Source organism: Mus musculus, chromosome 19 (assembly GCF_000001635.26).
Source record: "Mus musculus strain C57BL/6J chromosome 19, GRCm38.p6 C57BL/6J".
Classification (NCBI taxonomy): Eukaryota; Metazoa; Chordata; class Mammalia; order Rodentia; family Muridae; genus Mus; species Mus musculus.
The window spans coordinates 44,080,144-44,095,950 of NC_000085.6; the positions used below are offsets into that span (position 1 = coordinate 44,080,144).

At 39.1% G+C, this 15,807-nt stretch overlaps 1 protein-coding gene across 5 annotated transcripts in view; it reads right to left on the reverse strand.

Moving 5' to 3' along the window:
• Nucleotides 1-15,807, reverse strand: part of Chuk (conserved helix-loop-helix ubiquitous kinase) — a 34,172-nt gene that overhangs the window by 6,810 nt on the left and 11,555 nt on the right. For 3 of the 5 annotated variants that reach the window (NM_001162410.1, NM_007700.2, XM_030250732.1), the window contains exons 10-16: nt 10,790-10,984; nt 8,532-8,634; nt 7,773-7,896; nt 6,765-6,916; nt 4,274-4,335; nt 2,443-2,552; nt 1,803-1,852 (exon numbers count right to left, since the gene is read on the reverse strand). In NM_001162410.1, coding sequence (NP_001155882.1) covers nt 1,803-1,852; nt 2,443-2,552; nt 4,274-4,335; nt 6,765-6,916; nt 7,773-7,896; nt 8,532-8,634; nt 10,790-10,984 — 796 coding nt within the window. The remainder of the gene's footprint in view (nt 1-1,802; nt 1,853-2,442; nt 2,553-4,273; nt 4,336-6,764; nt 6,917-7,772; nt 7,897-8,531; nt 8,635-10,789; nt 10,985-15,807) is intronic. The other 2 variants (XR_003952742.1, XR_003952741.1) reach the window with 1 other exon arrangement.

Genomic DNA, 15,807 nt, shown 5'->3' on the forward strand with positions numbered 1-15,807 from the left:
CATACACAGGCTCTGGATCCCCAGTACTGCAAGAGGCGGTGGGGGAGAGAAAAGAAAGAAGAAGAAAAAAAATCTGTCCTTTCTTAATTATTCCAGAAACCTCCTCCGCAGCTCAGCTTCATTCCCAGAATATTTCTCTCTCTACTCTCTCTCTCTCTCTCTCTCTCTCTACACACACACACACACACACACACACACACACACACACTCTCTCTCTCTCTGAACAGACATAAGGTTCAGAACACCCACATGGCCACCTGTAACTCCAGGTCCAGTTATCCAACACTCTCTTCTGGCCTCCGTGGGCACTGTACACATATGGTGCACTGATACACATACAGGTCAAACCATCCACACACAGAAAATAAAAATATAATGTCAACAAAACAAAACACCCAGTGTACGCATGCTGTTTTTTAAAAAATAATATAAATATTATATAAAGTTGCTATATGTCTATAATTTTCAAATCTAAAACTTGAAAATTTTATATAAGTAATATAAAACTTTTAAAATAAAAAGTATATTCCAAGCTGGACAGTAGTGGTGCATGCCTTTAATCCCAGCACTTGGGAGGCAGAGGCAGGAGGATTTCTGAGTTTGAGGCCAGCTTGGTCTACAGAGTGAGTTCCAGGACAGCCAGAGCTACACAGAGAAACCCTGTCTCGAAAAATAAAAAATAAAAAATAAAAAAATATATTCCAGAGCACAGATATCCCTTATTACTTATGTAATCCTTCAAAATAAATACATTTAATTAAAATAAAGGTATATCACCTTATTGTTTTCAAAGCATTTTCATAAACATGTTCTCAAAAAATACACTGCCAAAGTGTAATGAGTTAGAAGGCTAGGTTCTTACTTGTTTTGCACAACAGGGGACTAGAAATATGGAGATGTACTGGAGATTAGTCAGTAAAATACCCAATTTAGAATTCAAGGCTTCTGCTTTCCAACCTACATTCCTCCTAACAACCGTGCTCTGTATTTGGCAGTGTGCAGTATGAATTGTTCCCTAAGGACATGAGCAGTGACCAGTGCTGGTGAAGGCAAGGCTTTTCAGGACAAACTGCTTCTGGATAGACTATGGCTTCTCTTCCCATCCCACCCAGAACCCACTATGTTGAATTCTTTCCAAGCTCTCTAGGTTATTTTTCCCCAACCGTTACACCCTTTTATTGCTGTGTGTGTGTGTGTGTGTGTGTGTGTGTGTGTGTGTTGGGGGTGAGGAGGGTGGGGGTGCTGGTGCTATTTCTTCCCTTTTGTTGGGGAGAGAGTATGCAGAGGCTCAAGGTCACCGTCACGATCATCCTTGACAGATCTCACCTCACTTGTTGATAGGGTATCTCTCTGAATCTTAAGCTTGCTGTTTCAGCTAGACTGGCTGGCCACTGAGTGCCAGGAACCCATCTGTCCTTGCTCTCCCAGTACTGCTGGGACCACAGGGGTGTGCTGCCATGCATGTGTTTATGTGAGTGCTGGGAATCTAGACTTGGGTTTATCAGAGCAAGCACTTTACTCATTGATCCAACGCTAAATTCCCTTTTTTTTCTTTTTCTTTTTTTCTTCTCTACTTTCTTTTCACTTCACTTTTAAAACTTTTCTACTTCAATATCCTTATTACTTTCCTCTTCTAATCTTTTAAGTTTTTATAAATTTAAAGCTATTATGCCACAAATGTTGCAAAAAGAATACCAAAACAGGATCATACTATGAAGTTAAAAAACATTAAAATTTACCCACTTTGTTCAGTTAGGGTGTTTCCTAAACCACCTTTCAATACTGTGACTGAAGTGTCTTACCAGGAGGTCTGTGCTTTAGCTGCTTATAGAGATCAATGGCACGCTGCTCCCTACAAAAAAGAAAAACAAACACCTTTCTGTATGTGCAAGTAACTTAATGATTAATAATACACAACTTGAATAAAAAATCATGGCTTGTGATCAGAGAGAAAAATCTGAAGTTTCTAGTTAGATGTTTAGGAAATTAGCCTCAACAGAGGAGTTAGGAGATTATCCCTTAGACCAAAAGGGAAGAAAATGGGGAATCATTTGTAATTTAAATATACATTAAACACACACGCAGAGGAGATAACAATCCAGAGAGTTATTTCCCAAACTCCCTATGACTAAGAAAGAGCTTCCTTTTAAGATATTCTAAGGGCTGGAGACACGGCTCAGAAGGTAAAGGTGCTTGAACCTGAGTTCAATTCCTGGGCCCACCATGGTAGGAGGGGAGAACTATCACCCCACCTTCTGTCCTTTGATCTCTACATGTACAATGTGATGTGTTCCATGTCACCTCTTCCCAACAAAATAATTGAATGTTTTTAAGAAAATCATATCATAGGAATATATTAGAGGTAAGAAAAACCCAGATATACGTAGGAAGGACAAACAAAGTATTCTAAAATCAAGACCAATAGCACAGACACATTCTTACAGAGACTCCATCAAGTCTCCCTGGCGTCGTCCATAGGGGCTCTTCTGCAGCTCCATGATTTCAGTGTGCAAAGACATAATTTGATCCTCAAGATAACCAATGACACCAACCTAAAATATGACACAAACCAAGACAATGACAGGCTCACTACCACATAGAACAAGGTAGAACATAAGCTGTTGTAGCAGTAGAACTGAATATTTTACTACAACAAGGTAATTGTGTTAAAGCTAATTGTCTGTTTATTTAATGAGACAGCTGTATTATATAGGCTAGACTAGTCTTGAACCTGTAATTCTCCTGTCTTGCTTTCCTGAGTGCTGGGATTACAGTGTAAAGCACACTAGACTGGTTAAAGCTATTTAAATAATAATCAACTAAAAATTTGAGAAATTTATAGGTATATATAATGTATTTTGATATTTACTCCCACTATTCCCCCTAACTCCTCACAGATCTACCCCTCTAGCCCCTCCCAACTTCATGTCTTTTTTTTTTTTAAATAATCCACAGGGTCCAATATGCGATGATCATATATACACTAAAGAATGTGAGGCCATGCAGTGGTAGTGCACACCTTTAATCCCAGCACTCGGGAGGCAGAGGCAGGCGGATTTCTGAGTTTGAGGCCAGCCTGGTCTACAGAGTGAGTTCTAGGACAGCCAGGGCTACACAGAGAAACCCTGTCTTGAAAAACCGAAAAAAAAAAAAAAAAAGAATGTGAGGCCACACAACAGGACATAGTCAAACTACTAGGGACCACATCCTTAAAGAAAACTGACTCTCCTTCCCATAACTGCTAATTGCTCCTCAGCCATGGTGGGGGTTTATCACGCTTTTGACAGTCTTTCATATAAAAATGCCTTATGCTAGGTGCAACGGTGACACCCTTAATCCCAGCTCTCAGGAGGCAGAGGCAAATGTATCTATCTCTGTGAGTCAAAGGTAGTTTGGTCTACATAGTGAATTACAGACCAGCTAGGGCTATTCAGTGAGACCTTGTCTCAAAACAAACCAACAAAGAAACAAAGAAACACACTCCTATTTCTCCCTTCTAACCATAGTCACCTACTACTAGCATTTGCTTTGGCCTCTGGAGAAGCAAAATCAACAGAAGTGCCATTCACAAGACAAACTAAGTGGCCACTGAAACCACTGCCATTTTGTGTGATATCAGCTCCACAATACCAATTGGCCTACTCACATCCTCAGTGTAAGTATGAACTGGCACCATGGGCAGCAACAGCACAAGGCCATGAACACCCAGGAGAAGAAAGGAACATGCCATCTATCTGTACCTCCCTTAGGAGCGATACGTTCTCTAAACCTTTATAGTTTTGAGAATGAAGCAGAGTACTATTGATAATTATGAGAAGACAGCAGGTATAAATAGAACTGTCCCATTTAAACTAGATGTGAAGCCATCTTATTTAAACCAGTAAGAAAAATTACTAATGATACATCTCATTACTGATTTCCATTTAATATTCACAAGCCTATTAGAAAAGACTGCGCCCCTAATATATATATGCACACACATACATACACACACACATACATATACACACACATATATGGAGATACACACACACACACACACACACACACACACACACACACACACACACAAAATAAAAGAAACTGGAGTTTAATGCTACCAATGCCTTTGGTTTTATAGCCCATGATAACCTTCCACACTCTTTTCAAAGCAAATACAAGATATTTTTCTAAATTTCAGGAATGAAAAGATAAATACTTTTTATATGTCAAAAATAAAAGATAATTTCTAATTGGAGACATTAAATACACAGAATGAGTTCAATGATTTTACCTCAGAATAGTGAATGGCCTTTTCTTCCATTTCTTTCCATGCTTTTAACATTTTTTCTGAAGCTAAAAGAAGAAAAAAGGTATCTTTAGATATTAGCCTGGCTGTGTCTATCAACATCAAAGAAACATAATGGGTTGAAAGTGTCTTACCCAAATAGGCATCCTATACTCCTAAGCCCCAATACCTTAGAAGGTTACCTCACCGGAAATAGTCAACTTATAAAGTTAATCACCTATGTATGTACGCATACTGGACTAAGCTAGGCCTTCCCACAGTGTGACTCTTTTCCAGAGTCCTTAAGAGAACAGTCTTGGGGAGGCGGGGTACACAGAAACACAAAGGAGAATGGTGATGACAAGTCAAGCGGGAAGCCGAAGGAAGGACAGTCAGCATGGCTGGTCGTCCGGAGAGCTAGCAAATCATCTGTTTTTGCAAATTTCCAGAATCAAGGCATAGCTAGCACCTTGATTTTTAGATTTTAGCCATGAAATTCTGAGCTTTTACATCTATACTGTTTTAAGCCACAGAGCTGTTATGGAAGTTACAGGAGAATAATATATATTTTTCCCCTCCAAAAAACTTATCTTAAAGTAATACATAAACAGGTTTCAGAAAGCTAATTGTTGGCTAGGAATGTTGCTTGGTAGTAGAGGAGTTGCCTAGTGTACACAAGGCTTTGAGTTTGGCTGCACGTGTTTTCATGCCAGATTGGGATGCAGAAGCAGACAGGTCTCTGGGAGATCAAGGCCAGCCTGGTCTATGTAGTCAATTCCAGGCCACCCAAAACAACATAAATAAAGATCTTGTATCAAAAACAACACAAGGGACTAGGTTCAATTCCCAGTACTGTAAAATACATAAAAAGTATAAAAAGAAAGGCCTGTCCCTTTACTCAAGTGTTCTCACTAAAGTGACTGTTACAAGATACAGTCTCTATTCTCTCACAAGACAACCTAATCTATGCATGCTTTCCTCACAATTGAATTATCACTGTGGTGGTTTCCTGAGAATGGCCCCCACAGGCTCATATACTTGAATATTTGGTTCCCGGGTGGTAAACTGTTTAGAAATAATTAGGAGGTTCGGCCTTGTTGGAAAATTTGTCAGTGGAAGTGGGCTTTGAGTTTCAGAAACCCATGCTAGGCCCAGTCTGCTCTCTCTGCCTCCTGCCTGTGGATCAGATGTAAGCACTCAGCTTACAGCTGGAGCCATGCCTGCCTGCCTGCCAGTCACCATGCTGGTCAAGGGCTCACCCTGTGTAAACAACCCCCGACTAAATGCTTTCTTTTATAAGTTCCTTGTTCACTACAAGAGAAAAGTAACAAGAGAGTCACTGTCAAATATTCTACTGATATGTTAGTGTCAGCACAACTAGATCTATTTCACTATGTTAACTAGTACTTCACTAGTCGTACAGTATGCCTATGACAAGTCAAAGATGCTTAATGAAATAATTATGTTTTGTCATTCACAAGAATGCCTATAATATGCAAACAAAGAAATAGCACTGGAAGATAAACATATTCACTAACTAGACACTTCTGATCACTAACTGGACACTAACTGGACATTCTGAGATATCCATAACTTTGTCAAATACAAATATAAACAGAACCTACTTCCTTAAAAAAGAGATGTTTCATGAAATCAGAAAACTCAGTTTATTTGAATTTTAACTCTTTATAAATCCGTAACACATCTGAGGGAAGCTAAGGTTGTACTGTGTGGAGGAAACAGCAGCCTGAACCCCACAGCAGATGGTCAGAAAAAACCAGGACCTTGGAAATCGTATGTATGTATGTATGTATGTATGTATGTATGTATGTATGTATGTATATTTTAAACAGAAAACCAGATTAATTTAAGATTCCCCTGGCTGTGTTAGTCCATTTGGGCTGCTACACTGCTAGAACAAAACTAGAAAACAAAGGCAAATGTACTCTAGGTGGCAAATATCCATGGAAATTCATTTCTGAGTGTTGGAAAGTAAGAAGATTTGGCTCCTAGATGGCTGCCTTTTGTGTCCTCTCCTGGCAGGAAGGGCGCAGGAATCTCAGTCTTTTGTTAAAGGAAACAATTCATCCATGAAGGTCCCTTTGTGACTTAATCATTTCCCAGAGTTCCTACCATTATCTCAAGGCTCTTGGTTTCAGTACCCGATTGGGGGAAGCACACATTGCAGTACAGTGTCTGCTAAGAAGTCATCCCAGTACAGACTCGGTGTGCCTTCCTAAAATAAGACTTAAATTTCATAGTCTTAAGTCTCTTATTCATCTTCTCTAGAGTTAAGTCATTCTATTACAATTATGAAATAAGTTGCTCAATTAAGGAATGAAATGAGCTAACCCTCAAAACAAAAACAGTTTGATGACTTAAGTTATCCTGTGTGTTGTTCTGTTGTGAAGTTAAATAACTGGCTATGTGTCAACAAAGAGCAGATGGTTTTGAGAGACTGGACATCCTTACAAATACGTTACAGCCCGACACTTACATATCCCATAAGTCATCTGCTCACTATATCTCTCCAAGTCAAGCTGAATGCTTTTTCGAAAAAACTCCAATTTAGCTTTGAGTTGCTGTGATGCTGAGATCAAAGTATTCTTCATTTTTGTCAAGTTAGCATTATATCTAAGAAGACTTAACCTAAGCCATAGCAAAACAAAACAAAATTATCAACATTCAGAAACATTGAATAACAATTTGCAAACACACAGTATCCAAACTCCAGAACCTAAATTTCTATTATCAATTCAGAGAACTAGCTGGCCTATTTCCTGCCTGTGGAGTCTGTGATTAAACAACCTTCTTTAACTAAGATCACTCAGCAACTACTACTTCCAAGTCATTACAGCTGAGTGATTTTACACTATTAATACGAAATCTAAGTCTGGCCGGGAATGGTGGTGCACGCCTTTAATCCCAGCACTTGGGAGGCAGAGGGAGGCAAATTTCTGAGTTCGAGGCCAGCCTGGTCTACAGAGTGAGTTCCAGGACAGCCAGGGATACACAGAAAAACCCTGTCTCGAAAAAACAAAAAAAAAACAAACAAAAAAAAAAAAAAAAAAGAAAGAAAGAAATCTAAGTCTGGTTAGGATTATTATCAGGGTGACAGCTCAGTGGGTAGAGTGCTTGCCTTGCACGCATGATTATCTCAGCTTAGTACATGACAGAGTGTGCTTGTACCCCCAGTACTAAGAGGCTTGGGAGGGACACAGATCCTACGAGCTCACTGGCTAGTCAGTCTAACTCAGTGAGCTCCAGGTTTAGTAATAGATCCTGCCTCAAAACTTAGGTGAGAAAACACTAAGGAAAGATACCCAACATCAACCTCTGGCTTCCACATGCACACCCATTCACATGTACATAAACACATGGTTTTTTAAAAAAAATTTAATGCTCAATATTTTAGTTTGTACACAGTCCTGCTAGTGAAACCTGGCAAGAATAATTCTTGAGTACATGATACACATGGCATTACGCTTCAAAACAATCCACTTACATTGCTGCTCTTTGTCCCTGGAAGAGCCTGCTGTAGTCTTCCTTTAGCCCAGATACGTAGTGCACTGCTTCAGCCCATACTTTCCGCAGCTGTATAATTGGCAGTTGTATTTTGCTGTCTTGTACTGTAAGTAAGATGGTGTTAAGGGAGGTAAGCTACATTATATTTCATTCTTTGTGAGTTCCTTTCCAAATATTAACCCCATAGATGCTAAAAAGAATTTACTACCTGACTAGCTGTAAGGGCTGTATGCCTGACATGACTGCTTCTCTCAAGGAACTGGAGATTATTCCTGTACATCTTTATTTTAACCTTGCTTCTTTCCAGTCGAGAATACGCCTTCTCTCTCTACTAATCCAAACTCTATACTTCTTTCAAGCTTTAAAGCAAGTTCCATCTCCTCCATCGTCCCCCAGTTTTTTCTGGTTCTGAGAAGTAGCTACTATCTCCTAAAGCAGCAGCTCAGCTTCACAGGATAAGCTGTGTGCACAGATCTGAACACTGTAACAAAGGGGCAGTTAGATCGTAGGCTTAACCAATAGTGGCTTTCATTCTCCTCTCTGTAGAGCCCTAGCCTCGGGAAGGGAGGTCTTCTACATGAAGGAGCTATGGTGATTTAAATCCACCTTCACACCTCCCAAACTACATTAAATCCACGTCAACCACAGATACTAATACTGAACAAAAACATTAAAAGCTCAATCTACTAATCATGTAATTTCAAGATTAAAGTTCAGCTACTAACTGGACTCTACTTACCAATATAATTTACACAATCAGATAAACTTCTGGATGCAAATGGTCCTTCATATACAGTCTTACTTTTATCAAACAAATAAACCATGTAGCTATCACAGCCTCTCTAAAAAAGAAACAAACCAAAATTTGAAGATTCTTGAAAACTCAAGGTTTTATAAATCCTTAAGCACCAGATTTCCTTCTTTGAAATGCAATGAACAAAGTCAATGTGCATTCACATATACTTTATAGACTTGGGGCCTAAGGTTTACTTTAGGGGAAAAACAGATACATTGGCCAAAGTGAAAAATAATCACCAGACCCAAAAGAACAAATACAGAGGTGTGGAAAGGGGGTAATGGAGTTTATGTGACGATGACGAAGCAGGAGGGGGAGTGTTTGGGGAGAGGAAGGCCAGCAAAAGAAGGGCAAGATGGATGAGGGAGGTATAGGAAAAACTATGATAAATAAATTTACATTAAAATGCTATAACAAACACCATCATTTTGTTTGCTAAAAGTTAAGAAAAACAGAAAATAATAAAAGTTTTTCTAGTTTTAGCAATTAAGAGAAAAACCAACAAAAAACAAATACAAAAGATTCTATATCCACAGAATAACACACTATGTAAGTAATCAAAAAGAAAAGATCAGGAGCAGTGTAATCACAGCAGAGGACAGGGTGAGGAGACCAGCCTGGGCTACATAGAAAGACCGTAATCACAGCAGAGGACAGGGTGAGGAGGCCAGCCTGGGCTACATAGAAAGACCGTAATCACAGCAGAGGACAGGGTGAGGAGGCCAGTCTGGGCTACATAGAAAGACCGTAATCACAGCAGAGGACAGGGTGAGGAGACCAGCCTGGGCTACATAGAAAGACCGTAATTACAGCAGAGGACAGGGTGAGGAGACCAGCCTGGGCTACATACAAAGACCATAATCACATCACAGGGCAGGGTGAGGAGACCATCCTGGGCTACATAGAAAGATCATAATCACAGCAGAGGGCAGGGTGAGGAGAGCAGCCTGGGCTACATAGAAAGACCGTTTTACAAAAAGGCAAACAGGAATGGAACAAAATGCTTACACACACTGTACTCCTGATAAAGCTTAATATATAATGCTAGTTGGGAAAACAGTTCCATCGATAATGTTATATAAGCATGGAGACCAGAGTATGATTCCCCAGAACCTACGGTCTAAAAGACAGTTGGGTATGGTGGTTCCACCAGCTTAGCCTTATCAGTAAGTTGCAGCCAATTAGAGAACTTGATTGTTGTTGAGTAATGGCACCGAGGTTGACCTTTGTCCTCTACAGAGCATATGTACATGTAGACTCTCATAAACATATATACCCACACAAAGACATACCCACACACAAACAGGCATGCAAATCTACAGAGGCAGAAAGCAGATTAATGGGATGGGTAGAATGGAAATCTAAAAGGTAATGGACATGAGGAATAGAAATATTTTTATACTGATTTAAATTTATTTTTATAAAGTCTATGAGTTACAACTGAGATAGGTATATTATATATTATACATCTATAATATATGAAGAAACAAAATACAAGTTACAAGAAAACTTTTTTGAGACACGGTCTCTCCACATAGCCCTGGCTAGCCTCAAACCTACTATATAGACCAGACTGTCTTGGACTCACAGGGTTCTACCTGCCAAATCAAACATACCTGAGAATCAAACGTGTGTACCACAGCACCTTTAATGTGGGTGTATCACATTTTGTTTTTGTTCTTGTTTTTGTTTTCGAGACAGGGTTTCTCTGTGTAGCCCTGGCTGTCCTGGAACTCACTCTGTAGACCAGGCTGGCCTCAAACTCAGAAATCCGCCTGCCTCTGCCTCCCAAGTGCTGGGATTAAAGGTGTGCACCACCACTGCCTGGCAATGTGCATCACATTTTTATTCTCAGTTTCTACAGGACTTAAGGATAACTACAGTCTATATTTATAGTTTAATGTAAGTAAAGGAAAGAAGTTTGCAAATTCCAAAGCACAGAAATGGAATAGACAAGGGGATGAACTGTTTCTCTTTGAGTTTAATCACTTCATAGTATGCACATGTATTGAATAACTATAGCATCATCCATAACTGAATACAAACAGTAGTCAACTAAAAACAAAAAAAGCCCTGGGCAGGTAGTTCAGGCCTGTGATGTCAGTTTCATGAGGCAGGAAGACTGGAAGTTAGAGGTCATTCTGGGCTATATAGCAAGACCCCGATCCCCAGCTCCCCCCAAGTCCCCACAAAGAACTCACAACTCCATCTAGAACACACTGAGAGGCTGGTTTCCGAGGATCCAGAGAAATCCCTGTCTCTGACAGAAGCTCCTGAGAACCTGTATTTATTCCTGTTTCACGCTCAATTCGAGACTGTAGTGAATGAAGACTTTCATCACATGGTAACAGAAAAGAAATGATTTTTGCAGAAGTCATATTTAGGATGTGCACTATCTGTATAAATAAAAAAAAAAACAACAAAATGTTTATTGACCATTTATCACATAAACAATTCCTGAAAGATTACTGAAGGGGGGAATGTAAACACAGGAATTATTTCAGTACTAGAGAAGGCTCGCTCTTTCTCCAAAGCAGTAAACCTTCTATACTTACAAAATGACACTTTATGAGAGCCAGGCTCAGATCTTTTTTTCTAAACAACAATATAAGGTTGTAGTTTTGGTGTTTTGTTTGTTTGTTTGACAAAACATCCCTGTACTTAGAGCCTCTGATCCCCTTTTAGCAAAGGCTTCTCAACCACAGATGAGTGGTAGAGCTTAGATATGAACTATAAACAACCTCATGTTGCCTCAAGAAACAATCATATAAGACAAGAGATGGGCTTCTATTTCAACAGGAAAAAGTATTATTCTCCTCATGCAACCAAATCCTGGGGTGGTAATCTGCCCAAGGCCCAAAGTTGGACAAGAAAACAGTCTCATGTTCACTTAAAGACACAGTGAGAGAAAAAGATCCGAATTTTGGATTAATGGTACTAGAAAAAAACCTATACATACATACATACATACATACACACACATACATACAAACACACACACACACACACACACACACACACACACACACACACACACACATATACATACAGTTGAAGAGACTGACAAAGAATGAAAAAGTATTTCAGCTAATGTCATCCCCATTGGATCCTGGTAGCATACCCCTTTAATTCCAGCACCCAGAAGGCAAAGGCAGACAGATGGCCTAGAACATGGTATGTAGACCAGCAGAGCAGACTGACTTTGAACTCACAGGGATCTGTCTGCCTCTGCCTTCTGGAGTTACAGGTGGTTTGTCAGCTCTCTGATGTAGACGCTGAGAACAGATTTTGGGTCTGCTGTAAGAGTGACACACATTTATTAACAGCCAAGCTCTCTCTCCAGCACCAGAAGCATAAACTGTTTTAGACTCTCTAAAGTGTTTTCTTAAAGAAAGCTATTTCAACAACTACTTTGCTGCTATGAAATCAGACAGCAGATGCCTTCCTGGTACAGAATATCTAAAAACACCTTAGGAAAGTGTCCAATAGCATTAGACTGCTGTGTAGCTCATGCTTCTGTACCTCTGCTCATCGCATCCCTGCCTATAAACCTCTCCTACTCCTCTGTCTCCCTATTAACACTAATTCTACAAAATTTAGTCCTAGTTCCAGCCTAGGAAGTATGCTTAAAGCCTCCAAATTCTATGACCAGAACTCCACAATTTCCTTACTTATCTTATGTAACCCTGGCTGGTCTGGAATTGCTATGTAGACCTGCAGAACAGACTGACTTCGAACTCACAGAGACCTGTCTGCCTCTCTCAGTCTCCTAAGGTTGATACTTTGAGAAAGGTATCAATTTACTCAAAATAAAGAGAAGGTAAATATTTGCTAAGATTCACCGACAGGACAATATTGGTGCTGTAAACTGGAAGTTTATGAACCACAAATAACATGAGACACCTTTTCCATACTCTACATCAAAGACTCGCAGACTCCTTCAGAGAAGGGAAAATGATAAGCATCAGGTACCATGCTGACTTTGCAAACATAGCAAAACACTCATAAATAAAATAAGTAAGTCAGTTAGGTGTGATGGTGCACACCTTTAATTCCAGCACACAGGAGGTAGGCAGATCTCTGTGAGTTTGAGGCCAGGCTGCTCTACAAAGCAAGCTCAGGACAACCAGGGCTACAGAGAGAAACCCTCTCTCAAAAAACAAATAAAACAAAACAAAACTAGAAAACAAAGACAAAAAATGTAAGTCTAAGAATAACTATTTTAAAAAGCAGGGGTGATGCTTTGACTCATGTATGTTGGGTGGTGGGGAGGGATTAAAGACAGCATAGAAATAAGAGGCTAACTAAGCGTTGCACCGCTTACACACCAAGGAATGACTTTTCTTTGGCACACTACAAGAGAACCTAGTTGAGAAGCCAGTATCAGGCTAGGCATGGTGGTGCAGGCCTTTAATCACAGCACTAGGAAGGCAAAGGCAGGGGGATCTCTGAGTTCAAGCTATCCTGGTCTACAGTTAATTCCAGGACAGCCAGGACCACATAGAGAAATGATCTAGAAAAACAAAAACAGAAGGCAGATTTTTTCAGTGTCAGCTAAGAATAGTAACAATATGCCCTCTAAATCTTACTTTGAGCTGATGTCAAGATTGGACTTTACACATTTATGAGTTCTCAATCCAATTTTAAAGTCTGACTATGGGTCTCAGCTCCTTAAACTGTGGGTCATGACCCCACATATAGGAGCACAGAGCTGAATGTCCAGGGCACAAAGAATTTGGTACAATAATGTACGCTTCCGAAGGTACAACAACTGTTAACACAAAATCACTTCACAGCATTTGCAGCAGTGCCCATTAGGATCCCACGGTGTGATGTCACTGGAGCCTTCACACGTGCAGTTTACACTGTGCCTGCCCTCCCTTGACATGAAGCCAATGACTGCTTCTTGGAATATCTAAGCTGAGATCTTAGATGACTGCATGCTATGGACTGCAGCATGGACTTTTACTGTACATATAATCTTCTGTTCTTACAAAAGCATATGGTTTGACTAGAGAAAACAAAGATTTTTAATATTTTCCTACCAATATTCCTCACCAAGTAAGTATCAGATTATTATGTTTAGACTGTATTTACTATAAACTTTTGATTTTTAAAAAATTTTTTTAAATTATTAAATGAATTTTGGCTTGGGATTAGAACAGAATTTCTAGTTTCTGCCATGTTCCTCAATATGCGTCTGTCCCTTTGTACTGAATACTTATGTGAAGAAGCATTTTCAGCAATGACCATAATAAAATCAAGGCATCAATCAACTCTACTCTCTTGTAGTATCAAATACTCAGCTAAGACTCTTTATGTAAAAATAAACACATCCATTTCATTAATATGTATATTTTTCACATTAATAAAAGGTAAAATTATATATGCATATCAAAGAAACATTTTAAAATGAAATTCCTCATAAGTAAATGTCTGATCTCATATGTGCTGTATATACCTATATTTTCTAGCCAGGAAAAAATTTCTCAGACAAAAATGTAAAAAAAATCTAAGAAGTTCTGCTATATAGTCAGTAATAAATGATTGCAAACCAAGTTGTTCCAGGCATATGGTAATAACAGGACTATCTATACCTCTCATTCATATCCATAAGTATATACTGAAAACTTGGTACATACCCTCTCAGTACTGAATGCCAGTATATATAACCAGTAATAAAACAAATTAATCAGTAAATCATTATAAATATTTATTTATTGTATAAATATATAATTTATTTTAATATATATTTATATTTTTGTTATAAATTTCATATATAATATATAATATATAATAAACACAATAATTTGTTCATGTGGTATATAATATATATTTTATAAATGTAATATATTTCTCTATATAAATGAATATAATATATAAAATATAATATATAATACAGAAATATAAAAATAAATATAAATATATGAATATATTATATAAATAATTTAAAAATCAATAAAATAGAACTGAGGGAGAAAATCTAAGTAAAAAGTTACAATAAAAGTTGACAAATGGGGCTGAAGAGATGGCTCAGCGGTTAAGAGCACTGACTGCTCTTCTGAAGGCCCTGAGTTCAATTCCCAGCAGCCACATGGTGGCTCACAACCATCTGTAATGGGATCTGATGCCCTCTTCTGGAGTGTCTGAAGACAGCTACAATGTACTTAAATATAAATAAATAAATCTTTAGAAAACTCAGAGACCACAGAAAATCTTAAGTGACTAACTGTGTGACAGAGCCCACCTAAGGGAAGGTAACTGAAGATATACTAATCAGCACGAGTGACATGTGCTAAGGACAGATAGATCATCCTGGGCAGAAGGAGAGCAGTGACAAGGCACAACTGTAGACACAGGATTTGATGACATGAGCAGCGGTGGGTGACAAGATGGTCCTGACTGAGGAGGGAGAAGCTAAGAGAAGCAGGGACGAGTGAGTCATGTGCTGGTTGCAAACAGATCAGTTTAAATATAACTTGCCAAGCAAAAGGAAAATGCGTTAGTTTCTTGGACACAGAAGTAAAAAGGGATTCTCAGAAGAGGCAGTCCATGTTGCACGGACTGCAAGTTGTACCACAAGATACATATGTGAGCAAAGTGGGAGCCTTCCTCACCAAGCCAAACCCAATACAATTAAATCTAAGAAAATGAAGTGGTAATGGCACCAATCAATGTCATAAGGGGAATCCAGGAAGTTTAATCCAGTAGCATTGCTGCTCTGGCAAGGGATCACATCCAAAGACCTGCAAGACAACAACCACAAGTCTATGTGATCCGGCTAGAATGCAACATGCTCTGGATTACAGTATGATCTGACTGGAATACAGACATGCCCTTAGTACACACACCTTTAATCCCTAAAGACATAGGTAAAGTTAGTTTGTAGATAGAAGCAGTCATCTTGGAAAGTGACATCTAATATAGTAGCAGACAAAGTGATGAATCAGAGAGATTTGACAGAATGAGTCAGAGACAGGGTATGTCCAAGTCTCACGGAAGCAGACAGAAAAGAGAGGGAGAGAGAGAGAGCAAGAGGAGGCAGTTTTACTTGGGCAGTTCTACAAAGACAGGTTGCAGGTAAAAACAGAGTGAGCCAGAGAATAAGAAGCCAGATTAGAACAGATTGCCAGAGCTAGTTTGAGGCCAAGCAGAGCAATTTAGTCAGAAGCAGAAAGAAGCCAGTTTGAATCAGTCAACTTGGAGAAGCGTTTGGGCC